The sequence below is a fragment of the Dryobates pubescens genome, chromosome 7, assembly GCF_014839835.1.
Source record: "Dryobates pubescens isolate bDryPub1 chromosome 7, bDryPub1.pri, whole genome shotgun sequence".
Classification (NCBI taxonomy): Eukaryota; Metazoa; Chordata; class Aves; order Piciformes; family Picidae; genus Dryobates; species Dryobates pubescens.
Genome location: NC_071618.1, coordinates 9,807,001 through 9,822,748, shown reverse-complemented (window position 1 = coordinate 9,822,748; position 15,748 = coordinate 9,807,001). Strand labels below are relative to the sequence as shown.

Sequence of the window (15,748 nt, the reverse complement as noted above, 5' to 3'; positions counted from 1 at the left end):
GCAGCTTCTGTGATAGAAGAAAGTATTCACTAGGGAAGTGTTGATAGGTTTATGAAATGTTGCTATTACTTGGGTAAGCTGATCTAAGTAAACTAGGAAAATAAAATAGCTGCTTTGTTGAAGATGGCAAACCATGCCATTTCAGTCATGCTCTTAGCTTAACTACTGAAATTGTAAAAGTGCAGAACTACTAATGAAAGACAGTTTCTGTATCCTGACTCTGTGCACAGCCTAGATAAGATGTTCCTTCAGCTTAAATATATACTTGATCGTGACAAGCTTAGCTACTTGCTGTAACTTTTAAGCACACCTGAGAAACTCAGACTTCTAAATCAAAACAAACCACTCCTACCCCAGAGAGAGTGAAAATAATAGACTTGTTTAACCCCTGAAGTAGTCAGAGTTTTGCTATTAATATTAGAAGGAGTGAGATGGTATGTAGCAACTTTAGAGTTAATAGAGTTAAGATGGGTGGAAACACTGGCTGCTCCATGTAAAGCAGAAGAATCTCCTGCCCTTCAGAACATCTGAGCCCTTACATTAGGAATCCCACGTTTTCATTGCTGTGTTCATTTGTTGTCATGCAGTGATGTATTAGCTAAGCAAAGCCTATGATCCCAATAGCATGACTAGCTTGCAAACTTGATCATGCTTTGGGAGAAGTACAGGGCACAAACAGTCCTTGGCTTTTTTTAGCTGACATAAGGAAACTTTCATTTGTTTGGATTATCATTCCTCACACTGTTAAGCTTGCAAATATAAATTCAATAAAGGAGAGTTAGCTCACAGCTTACTGAGCTTCTCATCAAAACTTGGAGCTTTACATTTTGTTTAGCTAAGGTCAGTGGTCTGCAATTAACCCTTCTGAGTTACTTCAGATGGAGCTTGCTGAAATGCAAACAACTTTTATTATACCAGAAGTAAAATAAACCATCAATTTAACTTGCTTTTGCTATACGGTGCAGCTGTAAAATACAAGCACTGCAAGGGCCAGACTTCGCTGAAAGTGAACCTTTCACTCTTTGCTTAGAAATCCTTGTCTGGTTAGAAGGTAAAAATCCTTTAAAATGTCTAATAAAAGATTTGTCTTAGTTTACCTTTCCTGTCTTTACCCTGATTCTTCTAATCCACAATAATTCCTTCTTTTCAGTAGCCTTGCATTCTGAAGACAGGAGATCACTCATTTTGAAAAGATTAAGATGAGTCATAAGTTTGAATCATATAATCTGAAGACTCATCAGGTATGAAATAAGTATAAAGGTATGAAATAAGACTGACAGGAAAGTCAGTCAGAATGTTTCTATGAAGCTCCAAATCATCATCAGTAGTTGCGTGAGATGGATATTGTGTTAGTGCCAGCTCACATTTTTACAACTACAGACACTGCTAAAGTTATTCAGGAGCCTTCAGTATTTCTGGAAAAAATATTCTTGCCAGTTTGGAGTTTGTTATTAAGCTTCCACTCACAAAGAATGTTAAAGCAGGGAATAAGCCCTCAATAAAGAGAAATCCCAGGAGTCTATTTGGAGATTTTAAATTCTTCTAGCACTTCTAGAACTGCAGAAGGAAAACATAGTTTGATCCACAGTTCTTGCCAGTCACAAAGACAGCCATATTTCATTTCTTATCTACAAGTGTTTCATTTATGGGATTTGAAACAGCTGTCTTCAAGCTTTTTTGTTGTTGTTTGTTTTATTTTATTTCAATATATTAACATAGAACATTAATATATCAGGCTCATTTTGGGGGGAAGTATATGTATGATTCAGTAGAAGAGAATAGGACATAAGCGGCTTATGATTAAATCGGAGAAATGAGCAGAAGTATGATACCTTTTGCATTCAGAGCTCTTAATTCTGGATTTCATCTTTCTCTCTTTTCCCCCTCCTTCTGCATCCCTTCTATCTTTCTCTTGTTTTATTCTCATTTTTTCCTTTTCTAGTTACTTTGCTTCATATTTGACCCCAGTGTTTATCCCTTGTTTGTTTGGATTTACTTTTCCAGTCTCCAGTTTGTTTGCTCGCTCTTATATTCCTGTACCTGTTGCCTGTATTTCTCAGTTCATACACAGATATTTTTCATATTGTTTTCTATTTCTAGAATTTTGAAAGACTAAATAATAAGCCCAGTCAATACAGAAATCTCATGAGATGAAACTAGGCTAGAGTTTTTCTCCACTGAGTATTTCTTACATGGACCTTGTATTTCCTGGTCACTTCCTTTCTTGTAAGGTGGTCTTTTTTGTTGGCTCACAATTGCAAAGAGCTGTGAAGTTTGTATGGTATTGGAAAAGGAACAACCATTATCTGCCCTTTCCCACAGAACTGAATGACAGCTTTTCTCCCTAAAGTCCAACTCCAGATAAGTGCTTACAGAAATGTTTAAAGTCACTTGCATGAATACTTGACTGCTCACATGCTTTATATTAAGGCCGTCTATAATCTATGCTAACTATAGGTTCCTTCAGTATGTACTACAGTGCAGGGTCACTAGTTCACCAGAGACAAAGGAAGACTTAACATATGTGAAGGAAAACAAATAAAGCAGAGAGAGTGTAAACCTTTAAATTATCAGTCCTTGTAAAAGATCAGTACCTGTAAATGTGTTTGTCATTATTATATTTTTGCAGACATGAACACTGCAAAAAGACACATTTTACAATAGCTTTAAGACTTTTTTCTACATTTCATTAATGCACTGTGAAAATGTATGTCATTGTGTAAAATATCATTAGATTATAGTTCTCTGTCTTTTGTAGGTAGCTATTTTGAAAGTACTGCCAGAAACACACAGCACTCCCACAAATTGCCATTTTTAAACTAAAGAACAGCTTTACAGATTCCCTTGACACCTATTAAGTATGAGCTAATACTGCCTCCATGCCACCTACACACCATCTCAGCATCTATTCCATAGTTTTGAATGTCTGTACTTCTACATCCCACACCTTTTCTGTAAAATCAAATAAAAAAAAAATTAAAAGGAAAAAAAGAGAGAAAGAACAGCCTCCTGCCATCCTTTCTTCTTCCTCTCAGGAAAAAAAAAAAAGAGAGAGAGAGAGAGAGAGACTTCTAGCAGTAATTGAAGCTTTGGTAGTCATCAATGACAATTTTACTTAATCTTTTAAAAATGTGTCACTTTGAAAAATAACATTTAAAACCCTAATGCTTTTCTAATTAAAATAACTATGACTGTAATTCACAGATGGTTTACTTTTACAGAAGTCTGAATGACATTAAAATGTGAGACTCAGATGGGAGCACTTTGTAGTCCAGAAAGTATTGAAATGTGAGTGCTTTAGTGGAAGAACGTTTTAACCTTTTTTGCCTCTAGGCAAGCAGGAGGTGTTTTGTAATTAGAGAAAAGACCAGAATGAAGATAGGTGGCAGGCTCAAAACCTGTTTTGATATCTGGCATTTGAAATCCCAACATTTTTCGGCATCACTGCTTTAACTGAACACCAGAACGATACAGAGGGCAGCAAGACTTGTTCTCAGTCAGCTTTAGAGTATTGCATTTAGTTCAAAGACTGAGCAACACAGGTCTTCATCTATACTAAGATAATCAAATGTGTTACAGCAATCTCTTCTATACATGTTCTGCTCTCAACAGACCTGACATGTGATGTAAAATCTATAAATAGGTTTTATCCAAATGTAGACATGAATTTGCATTGACATTTGGTATATCTTCATCCACTTAAAAATTGTAGCAGGCTTCTACTAATGAAGTTCATAGCATAAGTGATGCCACAATAACTCAATCTATATTGTTCCTAGGGGGTAGGATGGGAGAAAAGAGCATTAAATGTCCCCTATCTAGCTTTGTAACTGTACAGTGCCAGACACTAGGAACTAAAGTGACAATAATTAGTAGTTAAGAATTGTCTTGACTGTGATTTTGTGTCTGCACAGTGCCAAATAAATGGCAACTCCATGTTTAGTAAAGTTACACATGTGAAATACTGCCTACATGTGACCACATCAGACTAATGAAGAGTAAGGTGGTTAATTTTGCCATGGGCATTGCTAATAACTGGGGGGGAAAGGGGAAGCGGGGAATGTGTAAGGTTTCAGAATGTAACTTTTCATCCCCTTTTTCGCTGTCAAAGCATCAAAATCTTGGCCTCGTAGAAAGCAATGTTTTAGAGACTCTCAGGGAGGGAGTAAGGGTAGAAACAGGGATTTTGAGGAATGGAGGGAAAGAGGCAGAAATGAGGAAAAGGTGAATGATTTGTCTGTCATAGGCCCAAGACAGAATGGGGAGAAAAAGGGCCCCAATGTGATGTAGGGGATTTGTGGGAAAGGAGTATAAAGTGAAACTATAATCACAGTAGGGGAAAATAAGTTTATTAAGCATTTGTGTCTAATTTTTGGTTGTCTGAGCTGCTCAGATGTAAATGGTAATTATAACAACTACATGATAATTTAATTGCAGTTAACCATATGAATAATAATTCAGTTTTTCTTATAGAAGAATTCAGGAGTTAAGGTGATATGAGCAAGAAGATGGGGGTCTCATAGGAAAAGAAAGTAATAAGGAAAGTTCAGTCTGTGTTATGGCAAGATGGATGGAAAAAGTGCTTGTTTCCTGAGGAGTTATTACAGAATTTGCAAGGTTTAGTGACAGAGTAGGTGGGGTGGGAGGAGTCAAGGTGGAGGACTGGTGTACTGGATGAAAGTATTAAAATAGAATACTTGTTGGGAAGATAGGACAAAAAAATATGTAATTTGCTGTGTAAACATGAACATTTTGCTTGTCCATGATACAGGATTAGATGTCTGAAAGAGAAGCACATTTAAATTCAAGAGGAAAGTAGGTGACATGTTTTTTCTTACAACATTTTTATGAAATAAGGAGGAAACAAAGTGAGGAAAAAAAGGGAAGACTCCTAAGGAAATTTGACAAGCTCTGGGAAACAGTTTCCAGAACAGAGGATTGGTGAAGAAGGAAGTCGGAATACTAAGACAACCAGGCAAACATAGAATTTTGGTAGTTGTAAGTAAAAGTGAAAATTACATTGGAAGTCGCCAGTTATGAAAATGAGGATGAAAGTGCATCCTTAAAAGTAGAGATCTCAATGAGATCTTAGTAAGATTGCCTAAGATGAGTATCAAGTTAAAAATTAGAAGGCGTTACCCACAGTATCACAGTATCACTAAGGCTGGAAGAGACCTCGAGGATCATCGAGTCCAACTTGTCTCCATAGACCTCATGACTACACTATGGCACTAAGTGCCACATCCAATCTCCTCTTGAACACCTCCAAGGATGGTGACTCTACCACCACCCTGGGCAGCCCATTCCAATGATGAATGACTCGCTCAGTGAAGAACTTTCTCCTCACCTCGAGTCTAAACCTCCCTTGGGACAGCTTGAGACTGTGTCCCCTTGTTCTGGTGCTGGTTGCCTGGGAGAAGAGACCAACCCCTTCCTGGCTACAACCACCTTTCAGGTAGTTGTAGATTACTCAAGGTACTCTATTAAGTATATATAAAGACCAGGGTAGCTACCATTGTGTAAGCAGGATCTAAGAGAAGGTAATATTGTTCTGGAATAATAACTCAAATTTCTAAGCAGGAAGATTATTCCAAAATAGGTAGTCTGAATACAAGAGCTACTCTTGTGCTAATATTTCTGTAGCTGCACAATTTTCTTAACTATCTGTTCCAGGCATTTTCCATCATGCAACAAGAGCCTATTCCTTATTTATGAGCTTCTACAATTGAAAGACAAGAAAAACATGGGTTTTATCACCTGCCTTCACACACTTTGCAATAATGCTAAAAGGCCTATTTTATTGGGAAAAGAGATACTAACAGAAAAGAATTTTTACAAGCATTCTAATTTTGACATTTGAGTGCATCTGATTTTAACTAAAAGACTAACAGTTGCACCATCATTGTCTGTCAGTTCAACCTTCAGAATCAGAGACTTCTAAAAGCATTTAATTTCTCTTTAGATGAGAGCAAAGGGAAGCAAATGGACAAAAATGTGCCCCAGTCATTTCTGAATTTTCTTAATGGAGTTTAGACATGATATGTATGTCCTGGCTTTTATTACTGTTCATCACTAAATGGTGTGCATCTGACACCCATGTTTGGATTTAAAACACCTGAAAAGATGGGCAAATGTCCCTGCTGATACTTGTCTCCCAGATATATACTGGGATCTGGGAGATATATACAACAGTGTATGTATATATACAGATACATACTACAGAATATACAAGGGTAGAGTATGTTGGTACAAGAGGAACAAGCTTATGAGCTGCAGACAAACAAGAGTTGGAATGAATTTCTTCAGTTTTAGCCAGATTTGTAATAATTAATCAGTATGACTCTTAGCCATACAAAATTAATGGCTAGGCAGAAGCTATAATCTACACTGGATAGCACATGATACTGATACAATTTCTAAGAAGAAAAGTTTCTTCTACAGAATTCCTGAGAATAAAATGATAGGAAAAGCCTTTTTTTTGTGTTTTTTTTTTAAGTTGCTGTTTTCAGAGTAACTAGGTTGTGTGTGCTTTGGGTTGATGGGTGGGTTTTTTTAAGGCTGTTAGAAAGGAATGCGTTTGAAGATTATACAGAAAAGAATTTCTAAGGATTGTTCCAGCATGTTCAGAAGGTATCAAAAGGAAGAGTTTTTCTTTTGGTCTAACAAGCTACATTTTTCCTGTAAAGGAGGAAGACATTTAATGATTGCTGTTAAGATCTTCATGAACTAGATGAATGAAACCAAATAACTAGTTGGCACCAGAACAAGTTTATACACTCAGTCAATACTTAGGAGATTATTTTTCACAAACAAATCTCCTCCGTCTATGACTTCTTAGCCTTGATTCTAAAAGGACACCTGCAGCAAAGCTTCAGGAGACACGTCTGCGAACTAGGATTCATAATTTTACTGATTGGGAATTATTCCCACTAGTGACAGTGAGTCTCCCCCATCCTCCAACTTGAGCTAAATTTCACCTGTTCCACAGATGGCAGCTATTTGTTATCATTTTCTGCTCCACATGGGTTTATGGCTTGTCACTCTCCTCTTTGCCCTCATCCACCTGTTTTATGAAAGCTAAACCTTGTTTTCTCTTCCACTCTATACCACATCATCATGATTCAGAATGCTTTTTTTCCTAACCCATATTAAATCTGAAGATTTTGTTCTGAATGTTTTGGAACCGAAAGGGGGCTGTGTACCTGACAGCTTGCGAGTCATTTTCTAATACATCTTTTGTTCAGCCAAGTGATACTACCTCTCAGCACAAATATTGGCATTGTACTGTTCTTAAATTGTAGATCTCATCTCAGCTATTAGCTGGATTGGGTATGTACTGTTGTTATGTACCTGTCATTGTTTTGGCCATTTTTTATTATGTTCACCTTTTCTCATGGTGGTGAAAGTTTCCATGCTGTTTGTATTCTAGATAGGAGTCCGAAAAGTGTTTCTTAAGTACTGGCAAGCTGACCATCTCAACGATTTGTGCCTTCAGCTTCAGAAGAAAATTATAACCTGCCAAAAAGGTAACAATTACAGAACAAGTATTCCTGAGCTGTCACTTTGTAAACTGAGCAGATTATTGCATAACAAAATAATTTCTGTTCCTTGAATAGTTGCTGTATTTCATACATTTCCAATTGAGACATATTTCCAACTAACTATCTAGACAGCTTTATTGAGATTATATTAACATTGGTGATGCTTGGGCTTTCTATCTGTCAAACATGCTTTTATGGCAAGCTGTTGATTGTAATTAAAACTTACAGGATCTTCGATATTTCCTTTTCAAAGTATGTTCACTGATTTTTCAAGACATAAATATCACCTTTAACTTCTTGTTGTAAATCATGTAGTGTAACAGTGATACAAAACCGCATTGTGTTCAAATACATCCACAATGAATAGAAAGCTAATAAGTTAGCAAGTTTAATTGGTTTTATTTTTCCTCTTTTCTTACAGCTTTCATATTTGACTCCTAGGTTTTTATGCTTAGGCATATCTGTTCCACTTTTATGCCTCCATTTTTACTAAGGTCACACTGACATTTTTTGGCACATTTTTGAAAGGAGATATCCTCTGCCTCTTGATTTCCTGTTGCTTCTGTTCTGTTTCCTATGAAAATCTCAAATAATGGCTGAAAATGTGAATATTGCTTTGTTTCCTTCACATAATGCATTATTTATCTAATTGGCTGATGTCTGTGACAATTCCCATTATCATCTTTTTAAAGGAAATTAAAAACACAAAGACATATCTCCGTTTTCTTTTTAAACAGGTACACAGTATTGCAGACAATGTATAAACCCTTTTCATTTTAGCTGTCTGTTCTTCACTGTGAGCGTATAGTGAAAAAGATGAAACTAAGAGAAAACTTGAAGGAAGTGAAGTTAAAATAATGACAGTTTGGGAATTAATGTGGACAGTGACAGTTAACACAGCCCACAGCTGGCTGTATAGCTTGGGCCTGTTTGTTTTATACCAGTTCCCCTGTTGTGTCATGCTGCTTATGGTGACTTACCAAAGAAAGGTAATATTTACCTTTCAGATTCTGACTTCCAAACAGAGTGCTTTAACATAACCCTACACCAAAATGTAAAATGCCCTTGGATATATCTGTGTTTTGCTGAGTCAAGAGAACAGCAAAACCCTGCTGCCTGAAGAATGAGGATAATAGGTCTTATGGAATCCTTGCAAAAATCTGTTGTTTTTTTTTCTCTTGAAAAACTGTGTGTTCAAATATTATTATTTTTCAAAGCTATGGCTCATCTGCATGGTGTTTATGGGCTAGGAAACGTAAGAGAATGAGAAACTTGCATGAGTTAGGGGTAGCTAGACGTTGATTTCGTATTATTTTATGAAATAAGCTGCCCTTTATGAACAGGTACAATTGTAAGCTTGCAGAATTAGCATGCCAAAGATCTCTGGCAGGTTGGGAATAGGATAGGGTACCTGTGCATTGTTCTTATATAATCCTAACATTTGGATCAATAGACTTTTGCACTAGCATGGTGATGCTTAATGATGATGTACCAGATCTGCTATATACCCACATTTTTCTCCCCTCATCCTTTGCATCCAGAGAACTGTAGAAGCTAAATCTCTCATGATAGCATATTGACTAGTAGCCAAAATAGTCCATAATTTCTATATCAGGGTTAAAATGTAGTATAATATACACACATAAGGACTTAACTCAAAGGGAAAAACAGATCTTGCCCCAAATTATTATCAACTGTTTTTACCTCAGTTTTTCTAGCAGCGTCTTCTGCATTCACATAAATATGGGGAGAAATGAAACAAAACAAACCACCTAAGTTAATTTACACAGTGAAAGAAATGGGCCAAAGTATTTCAAAAGGATGTGTAGAAACACTTTTTATTTAAAAGTAGATCTGTGAGTTTAGATACTTGGTCATGCATTTTTTTCACAGATATGAAAACTACCTATGGGAACTTTTGAGCTCACTGAATTCCTGAGAAATTTGGTTTTGTCTGTAGGAAAGTCGATCACACTTAATTTCTTCCAGAAGAGTTCATGAAGACTAGGAGTTAACTTTAATACATTGTATACACAATAGTAAATACAATTCTCATGTAATCCGGATCCACAGTCTATTTGAATATTGATTATTCTTATCCTTATCCTTAGATGAACTGTAATGAAATAGATTTTTTTTTTCCCTGTGGGTTCTGACCTCAACTATTTTAATTTGCTTGAGAATTATTTTAGGTCAACATAAATGAGTTCAGAAGTTCAGAAGAAAATCTTAGTATCTATACAGTGGTAGAAGAAACCAAGCAGTAAAAGTCTATGAGATGACAATTTAATTTCACAGCATTTTTTGAGACCATGACCTTTTTGGTTTTTTTGTTCTGTGTTGTACTGAAGACAAAATATTTCAAATGTTCTCGCAGAGAAGGAAATGTGGTGAAATGTCCATCTTCTAATTAAGACCTGAGGTACTCATTTCATGAAAATGTGTGCAAAAAAAGGAGGGGTGTCTGTTTGCCAAAATTTGTTGAATATTTCATCAAAGCATCTCAACTTTGATGAAAATCCATAGTTCAGAGTAGCTGCTAGTGGATATACTTGTCATCCTGGCAGGCTACTTTGCATTGTTCATGCCTATTAACAGTCCTATGAGAGGACTGACCTCTGTATTTCCTTTTCTTAACTAGCCTTAAGTGGCCTAAACAAGCATTTCTGTTGCCAAGATAAAAGGATGCAAGTACACACATACACTTGTAAAAATGTTACTTTAAAATAAAGGCTTTTTTTCCAAATTCATCTGGGATTTTATGCTTAAGCATTTGTCAAATATCCTATTTGCTCTGCAGCAGATAAGTTTAAAGAAAATACTAGAAGCAAAGGAACAATTTTTGACTAAGCTTTGTGAGCAGTGAACTCTGATAATGTTCTATGTTTGTATTCATTACCTTTGCAACAGCAGTATTACCGATTCAGATACAGTTTCCAAAAACAGTAAAATTTGGAGAGGAGCAGTGTTAGTATGCTTATATTTTGTCAGCTGGGCACTGAACATCTCTAAAGTAAAAATCTTATTTTTGCTATCCAAACAAGAACATAGAAGGTTATAGAAAATACCTTATATTGCTGTCTTAGCTGTTTATTTTGTTGAATAACTTTTTGCATTCAGAGAGGACTAAATATATATATCTTTTAATATTTTCCCTTTGTATGAATTCAGCTCGACTCTGTCATTTAAGGTTGTTCTCCAGTGTTCCTAAGAAACTTAATTACATTGTTAAAAAGGCTTTTACAATTTAATATTAACATTTTCAGTATTTTCCTCCAAACTTAAACATCTTAAACAGGGTATTGCCTGCAGACTTCATTTATGAAAAGCTTTCATTTGAGCAGAGTGAGAGTAACCATAATAAGCAATCATGAAGTTTGACCTATTTTTGACATATGCAAGTTGATGTACTGAAAATCAACAATATTTCAGGCAATGGCTATATAATTCTAAAACAGGTTCTTCCCTGTGAGGTGTGCAGCAGTGATTCTAGATCTGGAAAGAATCAGGGTTTTGTGGAACTCAAAAAAAACAACACACAAATAAAGCACCTTTAGTTAGCATATTTCCTCCCTCTAAGCCAAAGCAGTTGCTTATAGAACACTAATACCACCTGTTGTATGTGGAGTGGTTAAATTGATGCTGCTTCATTGTGGCTATGGAGCTCTCTATGCCTTTTGTTTCTGATCAGTTGGACACTTTGAAAATTCAGGGGAATAAGTAGTATTTAGGTTGGGTAGAATTTGTTGTCATGAAAGTACATACTTAGGGAAAGTAGTACAGAATTCTATTATAGGAGATAAACCAAAATCTTCTCCCAACATAAGTCTTACAAACAGTGTGAAAAATAAGCCTGATAGATACATAAAGCTGATGCAATGCAGGTGAAAATTTCAAACTGAAAAATGCAGACATGATGTGACAGATGCATTAGAGAACTTTGCATTAAATTAATATAATTGTGTTTGCTGAGAGGAAATGAGTAAGGAAAAGAAAAAGGTCTTCAAGTCCCACTGAAAAATTTTGGGGTTTTGGCAGAGGATTTTTTAGGTACACTGAAATATTTAAAGCAGTTTTAGAAGGTAACCAAAAGCAAGTGACCATTTAATTCCTACTGCATTCAATGCAACAATATTTTATTCTGGATTTTATTATGAAATGAATGATCTTTGGACCTTTGCAATATAAATGTATGCTTTCATAGTCTGTAGCATGTGTTGACGTTTTCGGTTGCAATAGCGAATGTAGACATTTTAAGTTGTGATATCTCAACTTAATTAATTAATTTACTATCAATATTTCATTTTAAGCAATGGCAGTAGAAAATACAAGGAGTTCCATTTTAGTATGTTACTTATATGTCATCATATTTCTTTCTTTGTGTGTGTGTGTGTAAGACATTGACTGAACTTGATTTACTCAGCAGAACACACAGTAATATTAATTTATGCACCAGTATCTTAACTGGCTTTCATTGGTCCATATTTTCTCCTTCTTTTATGATAGTCATAAGAGGATTTCTAGCTCGCCAGCGCTTACTACAGAAGATGAGCATCAAACAGCAAGAGGTCATCTCAATCAACAACTTCTTGCAGAGTGCTGAGGACATGGGATTGAAAACATATGATGCCTTGGTCATTCAAAATGCTTCTGACATTGCCCGGGAAAATGACCGTCTCCGCAATGAGATGAATGCTGCTTACCATAGAGAAAAGGTAGAGGCTAGAAACAGATCAGAAGAAGGCCACCAAAGGTAAGATTAGAAAAAAAATCTGCTGTGATAGTTAATGCATTTCCTCCATTTTACTGATTTCCTTCTCTGCTTAGAAAGTCTTAGAAATGACTGAGGAATTGCAAGAAGATTCCCAATCAACGTCCAATCAATGTTAGGCCCTTTTTTTCCCCACGTAGCAGGTAAATAAGTCTGGAAACTTAAGGACAACCCTAATATCCTGTTCAGGGGACAGTGAGCTTTATAGGAACTTATTCAGGTCTCTTGAGGCATTTGTTTTTTGCAGAAATATTTTTTAATTGTACAATAAACACATTAGAGATGAACTTTAATCATCAAACCAAAGAAACAACGGGAGAGTCCCTCTAACTTAAAATTCCAGCACTGGGAAGTTGCCACGGTAATGAAAAACAGCTAGGAAGATGTTAAAATGCAATGAAGTCCAGACCAAGAAATCCTGATTGTGAGGAGGATTCTTTTCTCATATTTAAAAACAGGCAAATGGTTTTTGACTCCCACCAGAGTTTGTAGGAGTACCTATTTTACAAATCCATCAAATGCTGAAGAGCCTTTTTCTAGGAACTGAGTCCCTGCTCTCTTCTCTCAGACAGTTGAATGGGCAAAGGTAGCATTAGCAGTTAATAGATTTGTATCTATAGTAAGAATGTGTCTTTACCCTACTGGGCATATAGATGTTTATTTTTTACATAGAAACTTAATTTTCAGCCAGAACAACTCTGTTTGCTTTCATTGCTTTTGTCAGTGACTTTTATTAAAGTGAAAACAGCAGTGCATCTGCTTAATTAGCTTCAAATATCCCAGTGATTACATATTGGAGGAAATGCCTTTGTAGGAAAGACTGTAATTAAACATTACAGTGAAAACAAATTATCCACTGAGCACCATGCTTTCATCTTTAGCTATTTCATTTACTGCATGGGCAGCTGGCTATATCCTGTGCATGAATTCCAGCTCTGCTGGTGATTTGCCATGCTGAAATACAATTTTTAAAACAACAAATTCTCAGGGATTTGTTTGTAAAATGATGGCATAGACCTCTTCTATCTAATACATTGCCACTCTAAAGTTTTTCAATTTTTGAAGGAATAAAATGTTAGAATAATTTTTGTTAGTGGTTTGTTGGTTGTTTTTTTCCTTGGGACCAGCTGATAGACATTTCACAATATATATTGAAATAGGAAAAAAAGGCGCACACACACACACACACACAAAATTGGAGTAAGTAAAACTCTGAAACTGCAATGGAAATAACAATGTCGTAATTAATATTGTTACAATTATAACTAATAATTAAGATTTTAACAGGAAGATATACAGATATCTGAGTGAAATTTTTCAAGCAGCCAATGTAGCTGGTTAAAAAGGTCATCTAACATTTTAAAGATTTGCATTATCTAAATAGAATTTATAGTTGTCTTTTTAGAAACTAATGATAAAGGCTCAGAATTTGCTGCCTCAGTAACTTTCTATTAAAATGGATTTCCCAGAAATTATCATTCAGATTGAAAACCCAGCATTTGATTGTGTGTAACAATCAAAGTGTGAACAATTCATTCAGTGAATGTCTGATCAACACTATGAAACTGCTTAAGGAAGGCTGCGTTTGTGTGTAAAGGGCCAGTGTCCTGATTTATCATCAAACAGGAAATGGAAGAAAGCTAGCAGCTTGATCTGGATTTGTTTGTCTGATTACTACGCACATCCCCTAGACACAGCAGGGGAGTTGTGAGATTGTTTACCAAAAAGCTGTTATGTTTGCATGAACAGGTTCATTGTTATCACTTGAATAATGCATCTGGGCCTCTTTTCTGTGTTTTCAGAGCTGAACACAAGGGTGGGAAGGTCTCTGAGGACAGCTTTGCTGGCTGTCGAACGCCTAAGCACTTTCATTCCAGCTCCGTCCCTGTCCCCATGGCAGTGGATGGCTTGGTACATTCTGTGGCTGGGTCATCCATCAGATCCCCCTCCTTGCACTCTGTGTTCAGCATGGATGAGAGCAATAGCCTGCCATCTCCAAGGAAACAGCCTCCTCCCAAACCAAAGAGGGACCCCAACACACGACTGAGTGCGTCGTATGAGGCTGTCAGTGCTTGTTTGTCGGCAGCTTCTAAGGAAACCGCTAATGAAGGTTAGGCATAAAGGGAAAAACAGTCACAAATGTTTCTCTAGGTTATTGATTTATTCTATTCACTTTGATCCTTTTAAACTCAGTCAAGCACCTATGAAAAGTCCTGCTTCCCTGAAATATTTCAGTAGTAGTAAATAAAATTAATCAACTTGTCATTAGTTTCCAAATCAGTAAATCATGTTCATCTGTTCTAATTGCCTAGTTTGTCAACAACCAAAACCTTTTTGCAGAACTCTCTGCAGAGACAAATGATCTGTCAACTTGAGCTATTCTGTCCCACTGACCATTTTATTTCACCTTTTAAACTGTACATTAGAATATCTTGCATCACTAAAATGGCTTTTTTTGAACCTTGAATTTCACCAAGTTAAGCACTGAACTTTCTCCTGCTATTTCTTCATGTTCACATTAATAATGTATGCATCCAGTGGTTTATGTTAGTGCAATAACTTGCTTACAGTGAATTTTTTATTTAGAAAGACAGTTCACTGAAAATCCCAAAGTGTCTCAATGCATTATAGTACATATAGAATGGTTTAGAGTTCAGTTGTTCTATTCTCCTTCACCCCTGAAATGAATGAGTAAAGGATGAAGGGAAAGAATGGATTCTGTTTTCTTTTGATAAGCCTGACTTGTCCTCCTTTGTGTAAAGGATCCTCTAGGCTTATCAGGAAAGATCCTTCAGGTTGGTTTTAAAGTTACGTATAACCATTCTTTAATCCTGCATATAATGAATGAAAAAACTTTGCAGCAACCTCTTGCAAAATAGTTACTGTTCTCCTGTCCAGCTAATTAGACCCAAGTCCATTTTTCTTAGCCTTTCTTGCTCATCGTTCCAGCTCTGTGTAAGGAGAGATTAACTATGTCCAATATGCTTTTAAAATAGTATAGTTTAAGGAGTTCTGTAGTGGTTTCAACTTTTTGTGCCTAGCTCTGCAAGAGAGGATTGTTTTAATGAAAAAGCTTAAGCAAAGGTTTTTGGAAGAATGATTATATATGTATGTGTAGTCTTAACACTAGTGCTTGCATGCACTCACAGAACAACTTTGAAGTTCTTCTCATTTTGGTGAAATAATAGGGCTGGTTTCACTGCCATATACTCATTTTCTAAGAGTATGTCCATTTCCCAAGTCTTTGTCCAAAAGCAGTTCTGATTTACACCATCTACTTTTGATCATAAAAGACCAATCACCTAGGTATCTGGTCTTTCCTCTCTGGACAGGCCTTGAGGCTATGAAAAGACATCTAGTTCAGTTAGCTATAGACTCAGCTGGGAAACCGCCCTCAGGCTTTCAGATTCCCTAACTTTATAAATTATTTCTATGC

The 15,748-nt window shown here is 36.2% G+C and overlaps 1 protein-coding gene across 1 annotated transcript in view; it reads left to right on the top strand.

Moving 5' to 3' along the window:
• MYO16 (myosin XVI) overlaps positions 1-15,748 on the top strand; it is a 331,490-nt gene that overhangs the window by 270,007 nt on the left and 45,735 nt on the right. Inside the window, exons 29-31 of the mRNA XM_054162913.1 lie at positions 7,430-7,526; positions 12,048-12,294; positions 14,115-14,422. Of these exons, the coding sequence (XP_054018888.1) occupies positions 7,430-7,526; positions 12,048-12,294; positions 14,115-14,422 (652 nt within the window). The remainder of the gene's footprint in view (positions 1-7,429; positions 7,527-12,047; positions 12,295-14,114; positions 14,423-15,748) is intronic.